This window comes from Hordeum vulgare, chromosome 5H (assembly GCF_904849725.1).
Source record: "Hordeum vulgare subsp. vulgare chromosome 5H, MorexV3_pseudomolecules_assembly, whole genome shotgun sequence".
Lineage (NCBI taxonomy): Eukaryota > Viridiplantae > Streptophyta > Magnoliopsida > Poales > Poaceae > Hordeum > Hordeum vulgare.
In genome coordinates, this window is record NC_058522.1 from 525,987,105 (window position 1) to 526,013,203 (window position 26,099).

At 47.0% G+C, this 26,099-nt stretch overlaps 2 protein-coding genes across 2 annotated transcripts; one reads left to right on the forward strand and one right to left on the reverse strand.

Moving 5' to 3' along the window:
• Positions 1-11,589: 11,589 nt before the first annotated feature.
• Positions 11,590-15,914, reverse strand: LOC123452203 (tRNA (guanine-N(7)-)-methyltransferase non-catalytic subunit wdr4). The gene is made up of 10 exons (XM_045128814.1): positions 15,658-15,914; positions 15,119-15,283; positions 14,644-14,824; positions 14,396-14,452; positions 14,248-14,318; positions 14,001-14,076; positions 13,850-13,909; positions 13,660-13,757; positions 13,519-13,579; positions 11,590-12,256 (listed from the first exon to the last, which is right to left on the reverse strand). Exons 1-10 carry the CDS (start codon positions 15,789-15,791, stop codon positions 11,861-11,863), a joined length of 1,299 nt encoding a protein of 432 aa, XP_044984749.1. The 5' UTR covers positions 15,792-15,914; the 3' UTR covers positions 11,590-11,860.
• A 6,095-nt stretch (positions 15,915-22,009) lies between these two features.
• LOC123398328 lies at positions 22,010-22,781 on the forward strand. Its single transcript, XM_045092810.1, has one exon. It carries the CDS (start codon positions 22,082-22,084, stop codon positions 22,484-22,486), a length of 405 nt encoding a protein of 134 aa, XP_044948745.1. The 5' UTR covers positions 22,010-22,081; the 3' UTR covers positions 22,487-22,781.
• The last annotated feature ends 3,318 nt before the right edge of the window (positions 22,782-26,099 follow it).

Genomic DNA, 26,099 nt, shown 5'->3' on the forward strand with positions numbered 1-26,099 from the left:
CGCCGGGCCCGCCGAGCACAGATCGGGCCCGGGCAGGCCCATCTGCCGCCGCCGGCGCCCCGTGTCTGGCCAAGGAGCCCTCTGCCCTGAGCCCCTCATCTCCGTGCCCCGAGCGCCCCTCACCGGAGGTCGCCGCTGCCTCTCGCCGGAGATCGCCGTGCCCAGCTGCCGGTGCTCGCCTCCGGCCGCCGCTCGCCGGACCCGCTACCGGAGCCCCATCCTCACCTAGCCTCCCTGCAAGCTAGCCGCCTCCATGCTTCTCCCCGTCGGCGCCGCCTGCGCCAGCACCTTCTGCGCCGGCCTCCCGCGCCAGATCCGGTCGGCCCACGCCCGGATCCGATCCCTGCCGCCGGTTCCCTTCGCGGACCTCGCCGGAGCTGTGCATCGCTGGGGCGCCGCCGTTCCTCCTGCCCTCGTCCCGCGGGAGGTGCACGACGAGGCGCTACGCCCCGCTCGCCCGAGAGCCGCCCCGCTCGCCCCAGGCGGCCTGCCTCGCCCGACGGCCCAGCTGGCCTCTCCTTCGAGCCCAAGTGGTGGCCCAACTTCCTTCGAGTCAGATCCGGCCCAAGAGGCCCCCCCAAGGTGAGCTTTTCCTCGCCCAAGCGAGATCTAGTTATAATGCGCCTCAGGTTTCGGCCCGATTGGGTTAGTAGATTTTTTTTCTTCGAATTAGTTGTATTTTAGGAATTAGACGATATTTAAATGTCCGTAACTTTTATACCGTTAGTCGGATCGAGGCGTATCTTATATGGTTTTGGGGTAGTTTTGCGAGTAGAACACGATTTCACAACTTGCATATTTATTTGACGTAGTTTTACGTGCCAAACGTCTAGTTTAGCGTGCTGTCCCAATAGGGGAACGTCCCGTATTTATTATTCTTGCGGTCCGGATTGCTCGAGTGCCTTAGGTAAAATGCCTATGTTTTAGGGACCATTATTCCATGTATTTTAGAGCGGTCATAGGTATTTTTGCATGCATGGTTTGCCGGTAGTTTATTTTCCCGTGTATAGATTATTTTCTCGCATTTAACGTGTGGCATTATTTTGTTGTGCAACCCCACATATTATATATGTTTTCGGGGTAGAAAATCCATGTGATTTTTCTGTGCAATTAGTTTTAGCTTTTGAGAAGTTAGTTCGCGCGACATTTTGCCGTGATGCCCTTTTGTTTATTTCGTAGGATTTATTCCGTGCGTCGTTTGACGGAGTTGTCAACTAGGGAGTTGTTCTTGGGTGTTTACACTAGCCCCTGGTATTTCTGCTTGCTATAGGAATGCATGTTTAGGTGTGGTTTGATCGCCCTCAAGTTGCTAGCAATAGTGCTGATTTGGAGGAGCTGAAATATTTCTAAGTCTGGAATCTGTTATATTTTGTTGCTGTCTTGTCTTGCTTGTGTCTTTTGATCTGTAGCTCTTTTGACGTTGGTCCAATGGAGTTAGTTGTACCCCTTGTGTTTCTCTAGCATGCTGTGAATCTTCATGCCATTTGGAGCCCTGTAGCTTAAGGTTTTGCTGTTGTAAATATAGCTTCAGATCGAAAACTGCACTTTCATGAGGTGCTATTTTCACTAAGTCTGAAATAGTGTGTGAGATGTCATTTTGTGACTTCTTTCCCTAGTGATCCATGATGCCTTGCTCGTTGTTGTTGGTTTTATGTTGTAGTGCTTCTTGCCCTCTTTCGTGCCATGCCTTGCTTGAGCATATCGGAGTTGTGTAGCTCGTAGTTGTGGGGTGTAGAAGATGCTATGTGGCTGATTTTGGCAGATTGTAGTCATTTCTTGTTTTGCTCGTAGTTTTTGAACCGTAGCTCCGTTTTGATCGTGTCCTACATGAAACTTGCTTAGAATATCGTGTAGTTTCATTTTCTCTTGCTGGTTGTGTGTTTTGAAGTGCTCGTGACCGTCGTTGCACACATATTGCATTCATGCCATCATATCTTGCGGTGCTTGTATCTTTTGAACCGTAGCTCCGTTGGAGATGTTCTTTATGTGTAGATTGCTTGAAATGACACGTAGAATCACGTGAACCTATTTGTTTTTCTGTTTAACAACTAATTAAATGTGTTAATTCAGATTTGGACAGAATTGTAAATTAACATGTGAGGTCGTCTCGGAGATGCTATATGTCGTTTCTGACCTCATTTAAAATGTCTAGATAGGTAGTTTAATTTCCGCTTCACCTCTCGCATGTTTGACAACATTAATATTGCCGTGTAAATAACCGGGAGTGAACTAAATAATTCATATGTGAAGTTTCGTCAATATGCAACTCGTTGCATATTGAACTTCGCTTAATGTGTAGTGTTTGATTGTGTGAACTTTCATGTCGTGACTTGCATGTATTCAAGTTCTCATGCGTCATATGTGTTGTGCATCATGTGGTGAATTTCGTGTGTTGATTTGTGTTTCCTGTTTGCTTCGTCTCGATAGAGTTCCGCAGCGTGCCGGATTGTGAGGACCCGTTCGACTACGTCGGTTCGTCTGCTTCACGGAGGCATTCTTCTTCCAAGCGGGATGTGAGGCAAAATGATCATTTTCCCAGATACCATTACTATCATTGCCATGCTAGTTTTATCGCTTCTATCGATTATGTCTCGTTGCCTACCACATGTTAAATATCAGCCTCTCAACAATGCCATGAAACCTTCAACCTGTTCAACCTAGCAAACCACTGATTGACTAAGTTACTGCTTGCTTAACCTTGTGTTAGCGTTGCTAGTTGCAGGTGCAGTTGTTTCCATGTGATAACATGGGTTCCTTGTTATATCACCATATTAAATGCACCTATATACTTGGTAAAAGGTGGAAGGCTCGGCCTTTCTAGCCTGGTGTTTTGTTCCACTTTTGCCCCCTTAGTTTCGGCTACCGGTGTTATGTTCCATAATTGAGCGCTCCTAACACGATCGGGGTTGTTATGGGGACCCCCTTGATAATTCGTTTTAGATTAAAGCTGGTCTGGCAAGGCCCAACATTGGTACTACATTTGCCCAACATAATAATTCTATTAAACTGAAATGCATAGGGAGTTAGCGCTACCCGAGGAGTAATTCTACATAATACAGGGAGGGCCAGTGCTGATGGTGCTGGTCCGAAACGGAGCACTGTGCGGGCCCACCGCGAGGAAACTCGAGGTTTGGCACTCGTGCGCGTAGCTTATCCGTCGTGTCCTGAGAACGAGATACGCGGCTCCTATCGGGATCGTCGACACGCCGGGCGGCCTTGCTAGATTAGTTTTACCTTTGACGAGATATCTTGTGCATCGGGATTCCGGTGATGCTTTGGGTAATCTCAGAGTTGAGGTTTTCCACTAGGGAATCCGACGAGATCGCGAGCTTCGTGGTTGAGGATTTTTATGCGGCTTGTGGTAATTTGTGATGGACTAGTTGGAGCACCCCTGCAGGGTTAAATCTTTTCGGAAAGCCGTGCCCGCGGTTATGTGGCAACGTGGAAAGCTTTGTTTAACACTGGTTCTAGATAACCTTAAGTTAACTTAAATAAAACTTGCCAACTGTGTGCTTCACCGTGACTGTCTCTTTCGTGAGTTCCTTCTCTGATCGAGGACAGGGGGGTTATGTCGGACGTAGGTAGGTGTTCAGGATCATTCATTTGATCATTAGTAGTTCACGTCCGTTATGCGTAGATCTTCCCTCTCTTATTTCTTGTACTCGTGAGTTTAGCCACCAAACATATGCTTAGCCGCTGCTGCAACCTCACCACTTAACCATACCTCACCCATTAAGCTTTGCTAGTCTTGATACCTTTGGAAATGAGAATGCTGAGTCCCCTGTGGCTCACAGATTACTACAATACCAGTTGCAGGTACAGGTAAAGGTTACTTGACGCGAGCGCGTTGATTGTTCATTTGAAGTTGCTTCTTCTTCTTCTTCTTCATCGATCTAGGATGGGTTTCAGGACAGCAGCCTGGGATAGCAAGGATGAACGTCGTTCTTATTTTCTCGTTTGTTTTCGTTCGTTGTTGGACGCTGCTCTTACTCTTGATGTTTATATAATGTACTGATGTGACTCTGATGTAGCTTGTAGCGAGTGTAAGCCAATTCTATATATATCTCATCTTTTCAGTACATGTACTTGTAACGATATCCATTCTTGCGACACGACGGGATGCGCTTCTATCCCTGACGAGGCCTTCGTGCCAAATTGAGGATAGGGTCGCATCTTGGGCGTGACAGGTTTACACCCAATACATAACCATGGGTTTGCTTTAATGTACATATGATTGCACAAATTGACATATTAAGAAACAAATAAGATAAAAAAGGCATAAGTGCATCTACAACGGTTTAGAAACAAAGTAATCCTTGAGATACAGTCAACACACAGTAAGAAGCAAAAAGAACATACCCATGGCTGATAAGCTCATTAACAAGTGTATTAAAATCAAATTGCTTAGCGAAAGCACAAGAAAACACTTCCAATTTTCATCTGTTGTTTCTCCATAATACATAATTACATAGTGCATTACAGCATGCACGCGGATCAAAAATACTCGTTCTCGGTCGTAGTTGATTATTGCATATAACCAATGCCCAGAAACCGGTTTGGACCCATAGTTTATAACCGCTAATAACCAAACCGTTTAAACCCATAACCAACTATACCCAAACTGGTTTCTCCACATACACAAACCAAAACCAAACTAAAAAAGTCTCAGCCCAATAAAACCTAAACTAATCAAACCCAAAGTAAAAACCGAACCGTTACACCCGATTTTTTAATAACCATTCTCACGTTTATGTAAGAGAGCCAGTGAGGCCTAGTAAACTTGTGGAATGGTCTTTTTTCTTTTGGGTAGGTTCGGTGTAGCCTTTCCTCATCTTCCTGCTCAGTGTAGCACGGCGGCTAACAAAAACCTGACCCAACTGGGTTTCATAAAAAAAAAATTCTTTCTCTTTATGTTTATCAGTCACGTGTAAGTCATCGAACGTATAAGGATTGTGACCATGTCGACGAACAAAAACGGACACGTCCGTTCAGTGATTGGATGCGTCCCAAACGTTTGAGACGTTAAATTAGAGGTACATCGATGTAGATGCTCTGACATTGCCGCATTAAAGCAAGGAGAAGGGGCTGAAAGTCCGAAAGATGGGACAGGGAGGGGTACCTAAACCCGGACCTGTCCTCTTGCGCCGCACTTGCCAATCAGCTGACGCAAACGCAAGCAGCAGCGCACGCTTGGACCGTCGCACATGCACAAGCAGTGCAGTGACACGATGACAGGTCTTTGTAAACAACAGACTTCATCCCTCATTTCCAAGCAGGAAAAGCATATAAAAGCTTGCTTAAAAAGGAACAGCTGAGAGAGGGAGAGAGAGAGGCCCGCCCGATTAAACAAACCCCGCGCGCGATGCATGCAGACGAATTAACAAGGGCTTAATTTGCCGAGCTTGGGTTGCGTATCATGCTTCCGTTGCTGCTCCGGCGATCGACGGCGTCTAGTTTAATTAATGGCGAATATTCGTTGGATCACAAGGATCTCCGCTCACACGGCCACACACAATGCATGCAGACGTACGGGCACATCTTACTCAAGCCCGCACTATATTTGAAAAGGTCGCTTAGAGCATCTCTAGCAGACCCGTATTTTTCTGACCCGCATAATGCGTTCATAGTTCGATAAAACAGGGTTTTGTGGAACGAATTCGTACACTGCAGAATAGATCTCGTATATGAAACTGTATAATTTAAAAAAAAAACTTACGGGAGAAATTGCTACCACACTGATCATTCATAATTCATCACATACTATATGATCATACATACTACATTCTACTACTAGAGGGAGGGGGTTGGGGATCTCGCGGCGGCGAGGCCGAGGTTGAGCTAAGCTAACCCTACCAGAGCTCACAAGAGCTAACTACCCTACCGCACTATGCAAAATAGAGCTCACCGGAGCTCGTGCGGTAGTTGTCCAACGGCAGCGCTCAGTCGTCGTCGATGGAGGAAGAGAGGTCGACGTAGATGCGCTCCTGCTTAATGGCTTCGCGGCGCCACTCCTCCACCTTGTCGCCGAAGGCGAGGGCCCACGCGACACCCTGCTCGTAGAGCACGGTGTCGATCTCCTCGTCCCCCCGACGGCGCTGTCGGTCCTCTTCCGCCTCCCACCCACTGCGCGCTAGCAGCGCGGTCAAAAGGGTGTCCACCTTCGCCAGGGGGAGGAAGTCCTCCGGCCCTACGACACCCCCGGCACGTCGCTCCGGCCCCGCCTCGTCCTACGGCTCCATCTTCATCGAGGGGAGCTCCTCTAGCTCCCTCTTCACCGGGGCGAGGGAGGAGCGTGAGCTCGAGGCCTCGGAGGAGTTGCCACTTCCGAAGAAGAGGCGGCCGCGCGCGGTCGTACTCCTCTTTCTCGCGGCGACGGAGCGACGGCGGCGTTGGCCAGCCCCAACACGTGTATCGCAGGGTGGCGCGCTTCCGCGCCGCATCGGATCTGCCGCAACACGTCCTCTCGGGATCGTCGTTGCCACGGCGATCGGAGTTAGCCATCTCGGGCGGTGGATTGGAGGGGCGAGGCGACGGATTGGAGACGCGGGCGGCGGATCTGAGACGCCGACGATGAGGGGTGGGGAGCTTTTCGACGGCGAAGGGATAAGGTTCGGGCCCGTTTCAGCAGCCGAACCCGCGCATATAGTGGTCGCGGGATCTCGTTTCCGGGCCACCGTAATAATTTTACAAGTCGAGCTTCGTTTGCGGTGTCTGTTCTGATAGGTAAAACGGCTCAAATCCGTATAATCGTCGGAATTTTACAGTCCCGACAATTATACGGGGTCTTCAAGGGATGCTATTAGGGGGGTGTTTGTTTCCAGGGACTTTTTGGTGTAGGGACTAAAAAAAGTCCCAAAAAGTCCCATGTGAAACAAACAGGAGGGACTTTTAGGGACTAAAGGGGGTATTTGGGACTATTTGGAGAAGTCCCTGTGGTAGGGTCTTTTTGGGACTTTTTTGGCACTTTTTCCAACAATGCCCCTACTTTTAGCATGTCATTTAATAACTACTACTATATTACTAAGGATAACATGGTCTTTTTGCATGTCATTTAATGACCTCTAGTCCCTATTTAGTCCCTGGAAACAAACGGATAGAGACTAGGGACTTTTAAGTTGGGACTAAAAAAAGTCCCGGAACTTCTAAAACAAACAGGGCCTGGATTACAAAGATATATGACCGGCGCTACAAGACAGAGACCCTCACGTCGGCAATGGAAGCTGGAAAAACCAAGACGGGCACGCGATTGGCTAGCTCGGGTTCATGATTGCAAGGGCCGTCACCTAATACATGCAACGAGAGAGGGCCACGAGGACCAGTAGGATTAAGGTGGATAACCTTGTTTACGGCTCTCAAGACAGGAGAAAAGAGTGGCTCGGGGCAGACTTATTTACCTGTTTTTATCAGGGGTTGCAATCCGGAGGTGAACAAAGGCAGCAAAACAAACAAATAGGCCGCCATCATGATGGTTTGACCATGGGTTGGGAATTTAGGCCAGGCCTTTCTTTCTTGTTGGACAATTCTTATCCATCTCATCGGCCGTGTTCCATTCGCCTTTGCATCTCTTCTCCCTAATCACCACCGGATAGGGTTTTTAGGTAAGAATAAGTTCCCCGGCCGTGTCCCCTTGATTAGCACCGGACCCTTTGCCTGGCCCGCCCGGATGATGACAACTAAATTATTCTGAACTCTCAAATTTAAACCGAGATAACTCACTCAACTTATAAGCAGAGATTGACACCGCGAAGGTGTTTTCAAGAGATTTCATTGTAATTCTTAGTCATAATAGTTTCTTTGTATTTTGTTCTATCTTATGTTTAAACCGCTGTACTTTTTTTTATTTGAATTTTGATTTTGCTAACCTCATGTATCATGGAATTAAATCACTGTACTTGTAATTGTTATGAGTATGAAAAAAATACAGTTTTTTTTAATATGCAGGTAAAATATTTTGTCCACCTACAATATCTGCACCTACTACCCAGGTCCAGTTTAGAGAATCTCTAGGAGACTCCGTATGATCGTCGGAATTGTAAAATTCCGGCGACTATATGAGTTTGGGCTGTTTTTTCTTGTCAGAGCAGATACTGTAAACACGGGCCGGTCCATAAAACTTTTGTGGTGGCCCGTAAACGCGAGCGCTCGACCGCTATATTTGCAGGTTCGACCGCTGGATGCGGATAGAAACCGTATCCCTCCTCCGCCGCGAAAAGTTCTCCCATCTCACCGTAGGCGCCTCCAATCCGCCGCCGCACGCCTTCATTCCGCCGCGTAGCCGGTCCATTCCACCGCCCTTTGATGGCCAACTCATGCGGCCGTAGGAACGACGACCCCGAGAAGGCTCGTTTCGTCAGATCCGAGGCCGGCCGGAAGCGCGCCGCCCATCAGTACACGTAGTGGGGCCTGGCGCCGCCGCCGTCGCTCCTCCGTCGCGAGACAGAGGAGTACGACCGCGCACAAAGCCTACTCTTCTCCTGTAGCTCCTCCGAGACTTCGAGCTCGCGCTCGCGCACCTCCCTCCCCCACTGAAGAGGGAGCTCGATAGCCTTTTGCCCGCGCTGCTCGCGTGGAGTGTGCGGGAGGCGGAAAGATGACCAGCAGCGCCGTCGGAGGGAGGAGGAGATCGACACCCTGCTCTATGAGTAGGGTGTCGTGTCGGCCCTCGCATTCGGCCAGAAGGTAGAGGAGTGATGCCGCGAAGCGAGTGCGCATGAACGCATCTACGTCGAGCTCTCGTCCAATGAGGACGACAACTGAGCGTACTGCACATCTACTACCGCATGAGCTCGACTCTGAAAGCTCGTTTTTGCGTAGTGCGATAGGATATAGTAGCTCCGTTGAGCTCCAGTAGGATAGCTTACCTCTAGCCCCCCCCCCCCTCCCGCCCTCCCCGAGTATGTATGATCGTCTACTATGTATGAACTTTGAATGAAGTGTGCTTTCAAATTCGTCTGTGAATGTTTTTTTCAATTATGGAGTTCGATTATACGGCTCTGTTCTGCGGTGCAATATTTTGCCCCGCAAAACCACAAACCGTCTAACTGTAAAACGCGTTTACAGGTCGCAGTTATACGGGATCTGCTAGAGATGCTCTTAGACCACATGAATTTCACCGCAACTATGCAAAAAGTAAAAAAACTCATTGATTTTGTAGTAGTACAAAAAAAAGTTCAAGTGGGCGGCACCGGCAGATCAGGCGTAGGCGACAAACCGGCGATCGGGGGCGGGGGCTGGCAAATATTCTCCCTTCGAGCGCAAGACACGGCATGTGCGGCGTGCAGCCGTCCGTTGCAGCTCCGCGTCACGTACGAACGCCGAGGCGAGACGGACGAACGATCATTGCACGGAAGCGTTTCACTCTCGTCGCGAAGCAAACCCTTGTCATCGCCGCCGTCTCATCGGAGGTCGTGCCACGGCAAACGGGCGACGGCCGGCCGGGGCCGGGGCCGCGGGGAATCCTCTCGGTCCCGGAGCAGCTGTAGCAGAATAATCGTCGTATTGGACCAGTCGACATAATAACATACGATCATTGTCACGGTTGCTTCTGCCCTTGCGATGATACGTGATCATTGCACGTCGGGAGGGCGAACCTTGTCGTCGTCGTCGCCGGCGTCGCGTCGGCATCGGCATCGGAGGTCGTGTCGCGGCAAAAGGGACGACGGCCGTGGGCCGACGGAGCGCTCTCACGAGCCACGACGCCCCAACCGACCGTCAGTCGACATCACGACGCCAAATTAGCAATCACTTTGAGATCGATGCGTTCCGAGGACGAACTCGTGTGATTAGTGCTGGTGTAATTATTGCGCCATGAAGATGCGGTTACGTGCGGTTATCTTGGACCGCCGGCGCTTGGCTGGGATTGAATCCAGTTTTGCAACGACAAGTTGACATTTTTGTAATGACAAATTGACATTTTTCCAGTGACGGCTCTCACAAGTCACGACGGTCTCACGGAGTGCAGACTGTGACGACGGACATGGCGGCGTCTCGACTGAAGCGGTCAGCTTAAGCAGCCGCCATGGCGTCGATGGCTTGAAAACGGTTGCCGAACGCGAACCTATTCCTTACAGCTTTGTCGATGCATTTCTGCCGGCCGAGCGTGCGAGAACTACTCGAAATGACAAATCGAAATAGAAGGCGTAACCGCGCGCATGATTGCAAGAACTGTTGCTTACAAGACCGGCAACGAGAGAGAGAGAGAGACACTGCCCACTGGGATCAGCTGGATCCAACACTGTTGAACAACAGTTCCCGCAAGAAAACTCTTATAACCATCTCATCAACCGTGGTCGCATTTGCATCTCAAAAACTTATGACACGCATCGGTTATCTTGGGCCGGCGGCTCTGTTCGGATTGAATCCAGGCAGTATCGTAGTATAATGATAAGTTGACATGTTCAAGCCACGACAGTGCTGAACTGCTGATTGACAAACGTCACGAGATTTCAAGTGAAGCGGTCAGCTTAAGCAGCCGGCCCTCATGGTTGCCGAACCTACTCTTACCAGCCACTACAACTTTGTCAATACATTTCGGTCGCGGGATCAGCTTACGAACCCACCCGGCGATGAGCCGAGGCCAAGACGATGCACAAGGAAAAAGCTGTGAGGGGCGACCATACATTGGTGTTGCTACCCGGCAACACTCCATGGCGGATATGTATAAGTTAGAGGCAACCTGGACGGGCGACACCATGCACGGCACTCAAGACGACAATCGAGTAAAAGGTGCAACAGGAGCCATGGCAACCATGCGCTTAGGGTTCATCATTGCCGCAGCAGCTGGATATAATAGGAGGATAACATTGCTCAATTACGTCTCCTCCCCGCAAGAAAACAGTCTGATTGCGCACTTGAAGTAGTACGTCAAAGCACTGCAGCCATGCAGTGATCATGGGGCTCTGACCGTAGAACAATTGTAGGAGCTAGCGTTTAGACCACTACAGTAGCCATGCATCACGAGGAGGCTCTGACCGTAGAACAATTGTGAGAGTGTTTAGATCTCCTCTCCGCGTGTTCTGTTCTTCTTTGCACCTCTTGCTAATCACCACTGGATAGAGTTTTTAGGTAAGTAGTGATCTAGACGTTATTATATTTCTTTAAAGAGGGAGTAGAATAGATTCCCCGGCCGGGTCCCTGATCAGCACGCTTGGTCTGGCCCTGGACAACAAGTTCTGAACCCCCTGTAATGTACGAAACCAAGACAAACGGGCGATCGCTGGGAAGTATTCTTCTCTGTCTGAGAGCAAAGACACGACATGTGCGGTAGGCCGCTCGTTGCAGCTCTTGGGGGAAACGCCAACAGGCAGGCGCGTCACCTTGAGATGATCATTGCACGGAAGCCTTTGCCGCGAAAGCAAAAGGGCCACGAGAAGCTTGTCCTCACCGCCGTCATATCAGAGATCGATCGATCGTGTCACTCGCAGCAGAGGGACAACGGCCGTGGCCGGGTAGGCACCCCTCCCACGCCATCCATCTGTTTGAGATCGCGACGGCAAAGCAATCAGGGAGGATGCAGTTAATATTAGAGCCTCGGCAATTTTCCATAAAAAACGAACTCGTGTGATATGGGCAGCTATCTTGGACCAGCGATAAGTTCACACCAATTGCTGTGGAATTGACTCCGACTTGCATGTGACAAAGTTAGCATTCCGATTCACAGCTCAAAACAACAACTGTTATGGGCTGCAAATTACAAAGGAAAAAAAAACATTTTGCGGCATTGACAAGGAAAAATGGTTGCTGAGCCTGCTCTTACAATTTCGTCACTACATTTCTTTCTTGTGCTTCTCAGCTTCTAATGGTACAACGCAGCGATGACGACCTGTCTGTGATCCGGCGGTGTTTGCAGGTCAAGCAGAGCTTACTTCTTGATCTTCTTATCGTTGCGGCCCCTCTTCCGCTGCTCCCGCCTCTCCTCCGAGTAGTTCTTCTTCACCAGCATCTTGTGCATCGACACTCTTAGGGCGGCGAGCACCGCGGCCAGCACCTCCTCCTGCTTCGAGGCATCGAGGCTTCCCTGCAGCGCCAACAGAAGTTTCTCGCTATGTGGTACTTCGCTGTCTTCCAGGACTGCGGGGTCATTGTCAGCCGAGGCTGATAGATTCTTCTGGAACCCCGGGATGATTCTGACGCGGGTTAGTAGCTGGGACGCGGCCTGGTTCGGCATGTTTGACGCACCCATGACGGTCCACAGGAGATCCGCGGATGAACTGTAGGCTAGGCTAGTGGGGATGTAGCTCTTTTCTGTTGTGATCACCTGCAACCCAACAAGGGGTATAAGTTTGCTAACATTGTAACAAACTAGTAAATGGTTTATAAACAGCTCTGGAAAAAAGAGATTATTAGGTTGCCGAGTCCACAGGAAATGGGCTTTGCACATGGCCTTTTCAACAGCGTGATGTCAAGAGCTTGCTGACAAATGGAAGATGTACACACCCAAAATTACCAATAACCAGATCAAGGATGCATCAAGATGACACGAGACATTTTTTTAAGCATCAAATCTTTCAATTTATCAAGATGACACGAGACATTTTTTTAAGCATCAAATCTTTCAATTTATCAAGATGACACGAGTAATAAGCATCTAATCTTTCAATTTATCGAGATGACACGAGTAATAAGCAGGCCTAATCACTAAAATCGCTACAAATCATTCTCGACCAGATTCACTAAAAAACTATTTGTTATGTAAGGACTGTGACATAGTCTCATGGTCAGGTCGGCAGAGGAAATAGCCAATAGCGTGTACATCCCTTCAGCCCAACTTGCTTGCTTTCTTCTGTTAGCCCTATCACCTAACCCTTTTAGTTAAAACTGTTACACAAGATTGTTAGGCTTTAGGATATGGCCTATTTAATGGATTCGTCTGAATGTTCACTGGCAAGCAACACTAACGACAAGAAGTGCATCCCTTTAGCTGTCATGTCCCGGTCCTCAGTATAGTAGTTACCAAAACAAGGTCAGGTTTATCACATATTAGGTAGTGCAATTGGCATATTTGTACAAGTTATGTTAACTGCAAAGGCATACGCTAGGCTTCATAGCTAGCAAAAATAAGTACTCCCTCAGTCTCAAAGTGTAAGATGCTTTTTGACACTATGATAGCGTCAAAAGATGTCTTACATTTTGAGACAGAGGGAGTATGATACAAATAGCACAAGGCTAAACCGCTGCAGGACACCTAGAATTAGTATGAAAGCTTTTCTGGAACCAAAGCCTAGCAAGTGAATAGCATAGACACAAAGCCTTTAATAAATCAACACTGAGCCATTGATCAGTACTCCCTCCGTCCGGAATTACTTGTCATAGAAACAAATGTATCTAGATGTATTTAGATCTAGATACATCCATTTCTTTTCATTTTGGCTACAAGTAATTCCAAACGGAGGGAGTATAAGACTAACAGCAGTAGTAATAGCATGAGAAATATCATTTTAAAACAAAATTCTGCTAATGCTCATCTATCTGAATCAGTTGCGTTGAAGAACATGAAAATTGCTTGTCAAAGAGATGTACCTTCAGAAAAGACAACTTCTTTGCTACAAGATCACATGCTAAGAGCATTATGCCATTCAAACTGCAGTGTTTAGAAGGAACCCCAAATTACTGACAAAACACTTTATTACATGTTGAATAAATGCCATCACTCAGCCTTACCTTTGAATAGCTACAGCAACCAGCGAGTCATCATTTGTCACACACAAGTCTGCAATGGCTAGATTGCTGTCTTCAGTTTCATTTGGCTGTTCACCCACCTGTAAGTAGTTTTAAGAACTAATTAGGTACAGAAAACCTTTAAATTTTGTGAACGGACATAAAGCTTGAGACAATATTTTCCCACTTTTACCTTGTCTTTCACTTCATATGTATCAAGGAGGCAGCCATTTATGTAATCCCATAACCGAACCTTAAACAGATAAAAGGGAACAACATCATGAGAAACTTTGGCTAAGTTTGTTGGGATAACATGCCAGATTTCAATATGAATATGTACACACAGTTGAATCACCGCCTCCCGATAATAGAAAGTTTGATCCTCCAGAAAGACTTGTGAAGGCAATGGAAGAAACGAATCTGCATGAGTAGTCACCTTAATTATCAAATACATACCACTATGTTGCAACATTTAGCTGTGAAACTACAAACAGGATCATGATCAACAAATTTTGGAAGTCTCGTGTGGATATGGTAGGAACTTGAACTGTAAAAAATGAAGAAAATGATAAAAGTGTGAACTGAGCATACTCTGTATGTCCAAGGCAAAAGCTCTGTATTTGGGGAGCCCCTTTTATGGGATTCTTTGGGAATGATGTAACCTACAAAAATAACTACATGAGTAACTCAGAATTAAGCCCCACCAAGGCTATTACTGCGAAGTACAGAAGTTCCATACTCGAATTTTGAAGTCCCGATCAGCAGTTGCAATGAACCGTCCATCTGGTGAAAATTTCTACGTTCTCAAATAAATGATATAAGTAAACATGGTTATATTTGACATGAGCAGAAGAAAAACACTGAACAGTGAAAGTGTCAGTCTGACATACTACACTTGATTTGGCAATAGGCTTACTAATTAACAGAACGAAATATAAGAGGCACAAATAAATCCACATTGTGCATAAGGTCAAAATTTGTCCATACCATGCTAGTAATAATACTGCAGTAGTGACCATAAATTGAGACAGGTTTGTTATCAGATGACACCTGCCCTTCGCCATGTTCCCCCACAGTAACTAACCAAATGACACCAAATTTATCTGCAAATGTCACATACAGGCCATCGTTGCTAATAGCAACTGCGCTAACCCTCTTTTCAGAAGTTCTGCAGAAGTGAAAATATTGCAAAATGAATCATATGCACGCTCGACAAATTTAGTAGTGTTAACAGCAACACAACGACAAACATATTCACTCTTGAAACACCATGTTCATTGCAATTATCGACTGAATGCACACACACAAAAAAGATGCTAATTGAAGATAAGGGGAGGGTTCTCATACACCGTATAATATGACGACGCTTATTGACTGAATATATATGCAAAATAACAGGTCCACTGTTTGGTGTCTTTATCGTGTTAGCAAGATTGAGAGACAGAAAAAAAGCAGGACTCACATGGTCTGGATGCAGCGCCATGAGTCAGTCTTCCAGATCTTCACAAGCTTATCATCGCCAGCAGATGCGAACAAGGCACCATCAGCACTGAACGAAACTGCTCTAATAGCATCCGAATGAGAACAACCGCCAGAATCATCTGACAACGAAACTGCGCAGCCACCCCTGGAAGCACAAAACAAATCATCATTTGCATTGCTCATCAAGCAAATTGCATTAAAATAAAACTTCACACCTGAGAAACTAGTACATGTATTAGACACTACAAAACTAAGCACCTGAGCTTTTATAGAAGAAAAGACAGCGGCAACGTTTTAAACATCTACTGTAAAAGTCATTAGTCATTCTTCCACACATAAGGCATATGAAAACAAACTACTGTCGGTACGAGATAAGCACCTAGCTCAGCTCAAAAGCGCATCACCCCCCAATCTCCACCAAAATCCAGCACATACTTTAGTGGAAACACGGACTTTGTTACACAGAGGAACCGAGGCTATGCAGGAAGCCGCACCAGGGGCGAGGAGAGCAGTCCTTACTTGAGATCGAACACGCGGAGCTCGGGCCCGACGGCGACGGCGACGGAGTGGCCGAGCGGGTGGGCGGCGACGAGCGCCGGCGCGAACTCGCCCGCGCCGCTCACCTCCGCCTCCTCGACCGCGGCGTCCTCCATGGTGGCAAGCAGCGGCGAGCGTGGATTCGCTGTCGGGGTTCGAATCGAGGGCGGGGCGCGGGAGGCGGGGGATGGGGCTCGGGAGTGGGGAAATTGCTAGGGTTTATGGCTTGCTCCTCGTGGGACCCGGCGACCAGTGTCACCTGGGAGTTTTTTTTTCTAGGGGAACGTTAGAGAGTGTGTGGGTAGAAGAAGTTGGGCCTTGGGACGTAGATGAAGCCCAAAGCCCATATTTTACAGGCAGGCGAGGCCTGATGTTGGGCGTGTTTGGTTTAGGGCTAAAATTTGACTATACAAAACCAAAACCCGAAATCACTAGTTAGCGAATACACCTTTCAACGATTACTTTCACTTGTGGTAACCGGGGTTTTCCCTTTTTTCGTAGATCTGAAATTCTCAAAACGTTTTATCTCCTAAACCGTGCGTTCAAATCTCGAACCGTTTTCACCGTTGACTTTCTCGCGTCGAAATCTTTAAAACTAGATCACATGTTTATAGGTTTTGATATTTTTTTTTCATGAAAAAAATGGAAGAAAAAAACCGAACGAAAAAACCGTGCCTCACACGATAGGAAAAAAAACAGAAAACACGCTTTTTCCCTTTCCGAGAGGCACGGGTCGTGCCTCTCGCGAAGGCAAAACTGTGCCTCTTGCGGAAGCAAAACCATGCCTCTTGCGGAAAAAAGAGAGAGAAAAAAACGTGTTTTTTTTCCTTTTTGGAAGAGGCACGGGCGTGCCTCTCGCAAAGGAAAAATCGTGTCTTTTGCGAAAGCAAAACCGTGTCTCTCATAGAAAAATAGAAAACGCGTTTTTTTCTCTTTCGGGCGTGCCTCTCGCGAAGGTAAAATCGTGCCTTTCGCGGAAGCAAAACCGTGCCTCTCGTAAAAAAAACGCGTTTTTTTCCTTACTGAAAGGCACGGGCGTGCCTTTTGCAAAGGCAAAACCGTGCCTTTCGTGAAAGCAAAACCGTGCCTCTCGTAAAAAAATGAAAACGCATTTTTCCCTTCCCGAGAGGCACGACTGTGCCTCTCGCGAAGGCAAAACGTGCCTCTCGTAAAAAAACAGAAAATTCGCGTAAAAAACACGTTTTTTCGCGAAAAAAATTAATATTTTTTTCGTCCAAAAGTTATGAAAGACCGGTGAAAAACCATAGGGGGCTGCTACGCGTCAGCCGGCGGATTCTTTAAAAAGATCTGCCACCTCCTAAGTCATCGGATCTCACGAATCGAGTGACCGAGCGTCATGTACTACTGCAACATAGGATTTGTTGCGGAAATAAGGGTCATGTTACGGATTTTTTTACGACATAGATCAAGTTGTAGATTTTTTTATTGCAACAAAGGTCTTGGTACAATTTTTTTTCTTGCAACAACAATCTTGTCAAAGAAATTTCTGTAACAAAGATCTTGTTACAGAAACTTTCCAGAAATCAGAAAATTTGCAGAAACATTTTACAACAAAGGTCTTGCTGCAGAATTATTTTGCAACTAAGATTTTGTTGTGGAAATTTATATCCTTTTCATAATCGATGTCCGTGCGAGCCGTGGCCCTGTTCCTAGATAAGATGATGTTTCTAAGAAAGGAAAGGTTGACACGTGGTAGATGATGGAGACGGTTGATGCGTAGGAGCAATCCGCCGGTAGATACTAATCATTTCCCATATAACACTAAAAAAATCGGAAAAAAACCACTCAAAAAAGCAAAAACGCGTGCGATTTTTTTTTTGAAGGGAACGCTCAGAGCACGACACGTGGCGCCGGCTGGAAACACGCCAAGTGGCGGCGTGCGGAAGCAATCGCTGAAAGGATCGCGAGGGAGCGCTCCTTAACTAGTTGCTCCCAAACCAAACCAAAACCTGTAATATTTGTCATCCCCTAAAAAATTGCTAATATTTGTCAATTTTCCTTGATGACATAAAAAATGGTAGCCAACCAATTAGTACCTAGATTTTGGCATCAGATAAAGCAATCACTCATCACCCACTCATTGTTATCAAATAGATTAATATTTTTTAATCACACACATTTCTTTGGTTAGTATTTTTTTAAATGAACAGTTTAACTACATATTAGCACAAAAGGAAGGTCGATATGGCATAAAATATTTTTTTCTTTTTCTGAAACTATTGTTAAAACTATACTAGACCATTTTTTTTACACGTATAAATTCTCTTAGCACACATGCATACTTTTTTCTAGTTGGTGAAACATATTTCAAAAAATAAAATTATTATATGAAGTGTTGTTTATATACTCCATCATAGGGCGGGGACTTTTCGAACCTGGGTGTATATACACCTTATATGCAAAAAAAAATCAATTCAACAAAATGTCAAAAAATTCTAAAATATTTTTCAAATAAACTTGACCTTTCATTGTAACTGTGAGAAAAATTTCATAAAACGAAAATTACACTTTTATATCTTTACAAAAGGACAAAAAATCGGTCAAAATAGTTTGAATAGTGACCTATAATAGCAAATAACTTTTGTCTTTTTTGCCAAGATGTCAATGTTGGCTTTTTTCATGAAAATTTACATACTAGTGCAAAACAAAGTCAAGTTTAATCTAAATATACTTCAGATCTATTTTAATTTTTTAATTAATTATTAAAAAAAAATCTCATATAGGATGCATATACAACCAGGAATCAAAGTGTGTATTTCCCCTCCATCATAGGCTTATTTTGTTATGAGAAACAAATTAAAAATCATGCTTATTTACTTTATAATTTATAAACATAGATGAATATATGTGGTACCTAGGCATATCTTAAACGGGGCATGTATTGTAAGCCAAGTTCACCACCATCACATGTGTATAGGTGTGTCCTACTGCGATTTTTTTCACCGGAGAATTGGAGGAATGTTGAGATGCAAATGGTGACTGGAGGAATACTTGAGATGCAAAGAGCTAAACTATAGATCATGTCTTCGTGACTTTGTAGATAAGAAAACCCTTGATTTTAGCAAGAGATATATCTGTAATGTCTGTTTTCATTTAATTGATCCAAGATACTTATTTAATTGAAAAATGTTTAAAGTTGTATGATGGGTGTGAAGTTTTCAACCTATTTTATTGCTCAAAAATAGGCATTCCGCATGGCTGCACCGGACATCAATTAGGGACTATGACCTAAGAAGGGTTAAAAATTCAGATAACCTCATGGATGTAGCATAGATATGATACTACCATGAACGCTTCACTTGCCAAGATTTGTGCCAAATTGTGATCCTTTGTGTACCTTGAAAAACAAGAGACGGAATATTCACATGTAGCAACTTTTTTGTGTACGTATAGCAACTATAAATACTCTCCCTAAAAGGAACAGTAAAATTCTCACAGTGTTGTTCCTTTCAGTTAGGTCCACAAAAGATCTTTCCTCATATGCACTTTTACCCTCACAAATGATCACATATTTTGCACATGCGACTTTGGAACTCACGAATTATATCTTGACAACAGTGTGCCCCTACATACCTGGCCGCGTCTATTCCCTCGGTGAACTTTCCCTGTAAAGCTATCTGGTTGCATCATTGGAACAGTGTCATCCGTCTAATCAGCACGTTAGGTTCGGCTGATCTCCACACCGGAAGGAGATATCCACGAGAGGACTTGAGAGCCGGCGTTCCCCGATGAATGGACGTAGACGCCTGCTCCTGCTCGACCATACGAACCGTGCGAGGCGATAAGAGGCGTCCGCGGGCGGCCAATGGCGCGCCGGAGACACGCATGGGAGCGGCGTCCACGGCCATGCCGCGCGCCCGTGACATGGACGCGCGCGCTAGCTCTCGGTCAGGAGAGAACGAGACATCTCTCTCCACGCTGCTCCCGGCATGCCCGGCGCATGTCGATCACATGCATGATGGAAAGATCTACTGGCCCGGACACGACATCGTATGTGTCGACTGGACGTATCGATATCCAGACGCGCGGAGACGATGCATGCATGATGGAGAGCGGCGGGGATGCGTGCACCCGGGACGGCGTTCAGATCCCCGTCTTGACAGCGCCCTGCCGACGCTCGGTCGATGCCTCGCTCGGATCGGGTGATATGTCTGGTGAAAGCGGCACGATCTGTGACAGTGGGACGGCCGGGATCATCGATTGATACTGTAGAATCGGCGTCTACGCACCAATCGACGCCCCGCGTCCTGCCTCTTGCGTGCACCCTGGTCACACGCGCGCGAGGCCGTCGTTCGGTGAAGATGCCGGGCACGAACGTGGGTAGACATACCGACAGTCTCTTCGCAGGCACCTGCGGGCGACTGCAGAAGTACGTGGATGTTCTTGCAAAGAAAACAAAGGGGTGGTACGTAGTCGGTCATGTCGATCATACCATGTCGTCGTGGAGGAGTGCATGTGCTGAGGATTATCGTCAGAATTACCTCATAGTTAGTTGGAAGAGGATAATCCTTCTTGAGAAAGGCACGGGCGACCTAACCCTAGCCACCACCCGGGATCCGGCGGGTCTTCTAAGATCCGGTCGGTTCAGGTATCGTCTAGATTTGGTGGGCGTTTGTGGTATAGGGAGTTTCTATAGACCCTTATCCGCATTTTCTTCTTCGGGGCAGTGTTTTGCTTTGCAAATCCCGGTCACTTGCGTTTCTTGGTCTGCATCGATGACTTTCTAACCGTTGGTTCTATAAGTTCATGAGTTTTAAAAAGTTTGCTTTGTCGAGGTAGATGCCTAGAGCCGGCAACAAGTTATGCTCACGGCGCGCCGCCGTGGGTGCACGGGGAAGAAAACTTTGCCAATGTATTTTTTTTGTATAAGTGTGTTTGTAAGAACCTGTAATACTTAATATAGGTGTTACATAAAAACTCGCACATGAACCACATTTCTACAACTAGATGGCTTGGGCTCCAAGTCCAGAAAGCAAGTGCTTTTCTTAACCACTGCCGGAGCAAAAAAAAAAAAGACAATGGAGAAGAGCGCAGTGACAAAATAATCGTTGATCGATTAAGTGATAGAGCAAAAAAAAGTGACATGATATTTACACTTCAACATTTCTATTTCACATGTTCCAAAAAAGTATGGCCTATAAGCTTTGTCCTAAGTTATTTTCTTTTAAATTTGACCAAATCTATGAAAAAAATAATCTTGATTTTCAAAATCAAATAAATACAAGATAAACATACTTCATAATGGATCTATGTCCTTTGCTTCATCGGCGGGGTCCTCCTCTTTGTTCATCTATGTTGGTTAGTGCAATACCCCTGCCCAAAAAGGGCAGGCATCCTCAAAGTCAAATGTAAGAAGTTCTCTCTAATGCCCCAACCATAAACCCGGCCAAGGTTACCAATACTGTAATTCTGAATCAGATCGGAACTCCTATGGTAGGATTGGAAATTATAGGATAAGAACTAACATTATCTTAAAATCATAGATTCTATAACCCAAAATCATAGAATCGGTCCAACAAAAATATGGATAAATTTGTAGAATCACATGATAAAATCACGATTCTGACAACTTAGATCTCATGCTACTCTCGGCTAAGCTCCTCATCTCCACCATCATCGAGGCGAGATTTTTTTTTTCAAAGGAGAGTGCATACACAAAATAATCGGCTGATGAAGCCCAACAGTGTTCAGTTGACTAGGCAATAGCAAAACGTGCGTATCTATATTTTCCATTGTTAGGGTTCCACTTGTGCATTGACACAAGCCAGGAAAGAACGGGCCATCAACATAGTGGGATATCAAGGCGTGTGCATAGGGAACCAGCCGGCGCCGATGTTTGCCTGTGATCTAGGGCAGAGATGAATTCCTGGGCGCAGCACCTCTGACTTGGAAGTGATCAAGGTCAATCCATGTACCATGATCGAAGTCACCAAATAGCATTTAAAAAGATGGGCCTATTCCAAGACTAAAGCGCCCGGAGATTTGATCACTTGACACTAGTCCTCGGCAAATTAAACTAGACGAGGCAGCTGGCGGGACGAAATGTTCCTCTCTTTTCCCTGCCCGTCAGGGCGAATTAAATCAGGCGAGGGACAAGTTGGAGCAGCATACGTCCAACCTGATGGGAATAGGAGGAGTAGCTCGGGTGTAAACGGGCTCGGAAAACAGGCAACACGGCGTGTCACCTGGCCGGCCGGTGAGCGGGAGTCCATGTGACCAAACACATTTGTCCTTGTCGCCGTGACAGCGAGAGCTGAGGCGCCCGGCGGTATATAAATGGACCTGCCGACGCACACTCAACACAACGCAAAAGCGCCGCACGAAAGGCACAAGGGAACCGGATTCTGAGAGGGAGAGGGAGGTTAACCGGTCCAAGAAGGTGGGCATGGAGGCGGTGGAGTCGTCGGCGGTGGTGAGCTGCGAGTGCTGCGGCCTGGAGGAGGAGTGCACCGGCGAGTACATCTGCGGCGTGAGGGCCTACTTCGGGGGCCGGTGGCTGTGCGGGCTGTGCTCCGAGTCCGTCAAGTACGAGGCCGGCCGCAGCAAGCAGCGCGCGGCCATGGGCGTGGAGGAGGCCGTGCGGGCGCACATGGCCTTCTGCCGCATGCTCAGGCGCGGCGGCCCCGCCGAGCGCGTCGCCGAGGGTATGTGCCAGATGCTCAGGCGCACCGCGTCCGGGAAGCACCGGGCCACCTTGTCGTCCTCGTCGCGGCGGACAGCGCCGGCGCCGGCGTCGTCGTCGTCCGGGCACCACCGCGCCTCGGTGTCGCCGCTGTCCATCGGTCTCTGAATCTTTCGTCGATCCTTTGCCCAAGAAGGACGCTCGTACGTACGTACGTACGGCACGGCGGCGAGCGGCCGTGCGCCTGAGTTGAGTTGATGCCTGGCTCTTTCGTGTGACGAGGTGCATGCATGCTTCGGAAGTAGGTCTTCCTCCTCGCCTCAGAGCACAAGCTAGCTAGCTATATACAGTATATTTTGTTGATCAGATTCCGAAAACTGCACACAAGTGTTGGAGTTCATTGATATATCTTTTATGTGTAAGCTTTGATCGATTGATCCAATGCAACTTAATTACGATCCGATGTCTCTGTGTATATGTATATACTATATGAAGTTAAATCAATCATCACATGAGGATCTTGAGGAAGAAACCTATCGGCCGGCTTCTGCGGCGATCATACATCCGTCGGCCGGCACAATCCATCCGCTTCGAAATCCTTTCGTCTTCGTCTCGACTCCTGTTGGTGAGATTGAGGCTCTGTTCCGGAGCTGGCGGAGCCGCAGTTTAAAATAAAGGAGTTGCAGCTTTTTCCAACTCCATAGATTCTGGGAGCTGATGGATTACCGAACAGGAGTGAGGATGATCTTGTTCGTGTTGTCGAAACGGTTTCTTTGTGCACGGTGCACCTCATCAGTTTTCTTCTACCATGGCCACGACGAGGCCAGGCCATGGATGGGCCTGTCGCCCTCGCCGTCTGTTACTTTCCGTGTCCACGCTCTCAACACACGTGCAGAAACATGAGAGGGTGGCAGTGGCGCTCAGCAATGGAGAATTTGTGTAGATGATGGAAGAAAACTTCTCCCGTGTGGAGAATGTGAGTCACCCGGACGATTTGTGTCCACTGCAAGTTTCTCTCTGATAGACGTACGTCCTGAGTACAAAAGCTCTGGCATGCATCTTGGCCTGACACTTGTTGGCTACCAAGGCTAAACTGCTTTTCTGAGAGATGCCAATCTAAGTACACAGCTTTCCTTTTGTGTCGTCCCGGAGAAAAGTGCACCCTGCATACATACACAAGCTTTTTGATCGATCGATGGCTCTACCGAACACGACATCCAAGTTTCAAGATATATACATGCTCGATTTGCTTTATACTAGATGATGCCCCGCGCCTTGCTACGGGAAACATGATAAACATATGTATAAATAGATATTAAAAAACAAAAACTATTGCTAAAAAATATTAGGATTGCTCTCGTTTGTTATTTTATAAGAACAATAACTCATATGAAGCATGTGACGAAAGATGCCTCAAAAAAGTGTATAACATGATGTAGAGCAAATATTAGTGAAACAATGTGTAGATTAATGCACGCACATTAGAACTTGTGACCACATGCATGACATGATGATGTACCATGGTTACATGAGGAAAAATAAGTACTACTTATGACTAAATGCATGGCTTGATGATGTGACATGGTTGCATGAGAAGGAAAAATAGGTAGTGGGTTGAAACTATTTAAGAATAGAAGATTGGGTGATGATAATGTGTACGCGCACACGTACACGGCGCAGATCGATCGAGCACAATCATGACACACTGCACATTTTGTGGACTAAACAGAAAAGCCGAATTCGAGATCGATATATTCTTCCTTCGGACCAAAGTAATCAATCATGGATCGATCTCCACTCCACCAGTCATGCATGCTTTGCTCGATCAACAACAACTCCGGTCAAAAGGAGGAGCTCAGCTGCTTGCCTCAGAGACAACGACACTTCAAAATCTCATGTATAGTTATATCACCGGACTACACTGAAAAATGCAGAAGCTTCCCAAGATGATCAACCGGACCAGACCTTCCGAACATCACACGAGTTGATTAATCACAAGTCGCTTGGACCAAAAGGAGGACGAAAGATAAAGAAAGTGAACGTAGAGAAACCGTGCCGACATTTACCTGGCCGGCCGGTGTCACCCGCACGCGGAAACAAAATCCTACGGTTCGGCGGATCGAGCACCGACGGCGACCGGGGTACTGCTCGTGCTACGAGCACCAGGTGCTCGCTCGATCGTTTGCTGTTGATATGAAGCGTCACGTTTTTTCTGTTTGGGTTCTGCGCTTATCTGAAATTGTCAGTCCGACGAGACTCGACGTGACTGCGGCAGAAACAAATTAACGTTGTGAGGTTCCGGAGCGTCGTCTCCGCGTCACCGGCGCGGCGGGTGGATTCTAGCCGCACACCGGCGCCGCCTCGTGGGCTTAGAGCACTTCAGAAATTTAGCCGCCACTCATCGATCACATCTTAAGAAACTAGACCAATCCGGACTAGACTAGCCTAGCCTGTTAATATTTTTTATAGAAGAACACTCCGTGAGCATCAAATGCTAGAGCCAAGCCTCGAACATTGGTGAGCTGGCTGCGAACTCCCGTCTGGATCGTTAACGGGTATGGAACCATGCTAGCAGCGCTGCACGCGTCGGATTGTTAACGGACGCTTGTAGCGCTGCATAGGAGTTTCCTTAATTTCTTCTTCTTAGAACATCTCTAACAGATCTCTTAAAAGCTTGTTGGGCCGTGTTTTTATGACAGATTTACATGACGCGCAAAAAACCGACCCAAACATATCTTGTAAAAACGGCCCGGCCCGGTCCGGCCCGTAATTTTTTGAAGGGAGGCGTGTAAACCGCCTTGATTCCCGAATGTATACTGGAGGGGCGTCGTTTTAGGGTTTACGTCCTTCATTTTGTTACCCCCTCCGCCACGAATTTAGTTCTCCGACAAAAAATCTCTATTTCTTTGGCAGCTCTTTGCGGCGCGCGTAACCACCCGAACCTCGCCCCAATGTCGAGCGTTGGTCGCATGAGTGGCGGTCAAGGGGGGCTCGCCGGCCGCAGTGGCTCACGGGCTCGCAAGCGGTGCCACGACTACGAGGCTGGGAGCTCCTTCCTTCGCCCGTAGATGGAGGAGTGGCACAAGGAGTAGGCACGGCAAACTCGCGTGGAGCAACTTCGACCACCTCGACCAGATCTTCTCGCCCGCGCTCTAGCGACTCCGGGCGGTAGAGCTCGCGTGGTTCGAGGAGAAGGAGTGATACTTCTCAAACGTATCTAATTTTCAGAATATGTTTGATCTTGCTTTTGACTCTACTTTGCATGATTTGAATGAAACTAATCCAGACTGATGTTATTTTCACAAGAACTATGTTGGTGTCGTTTTTGTGGAGATTTTTTTTTTGGAATTGGACGAAACTTGACGAGGATTTTTTACTGAATAAATGAAAATTACTGGAGTCAACTCCTGCCGTAGGGGGGGGGGGCACTGGCCGCCCACAAGGGGATAGGAAGCGCCCCCTGCCGTGTGTGGGTCCCTCGATGCTTCCTTTACCCTATTTCCAGCTTCATAAGTACCATCTTCTCGAGAAAAAAAAGAGAAGACGTTTCGTCGTGTTTTATGATACGGAGCCGCTGCCACCTCCCATTCTTCACCGGGGGGGGGGGGCGTGATTTGGAGCCTCTTTTGGGACCCGAAGAGGGAAAATCGGTGTTGCCATCATCGTCGACACTTCTTCATCGACAACCTCATGATGCTCCAACCAGGTGTGAGTAATTCCATTGTAGGCATACTAGATTGTGACAACCCGAGACCGACGTTCCAGAAGATTCCCCTCTTTT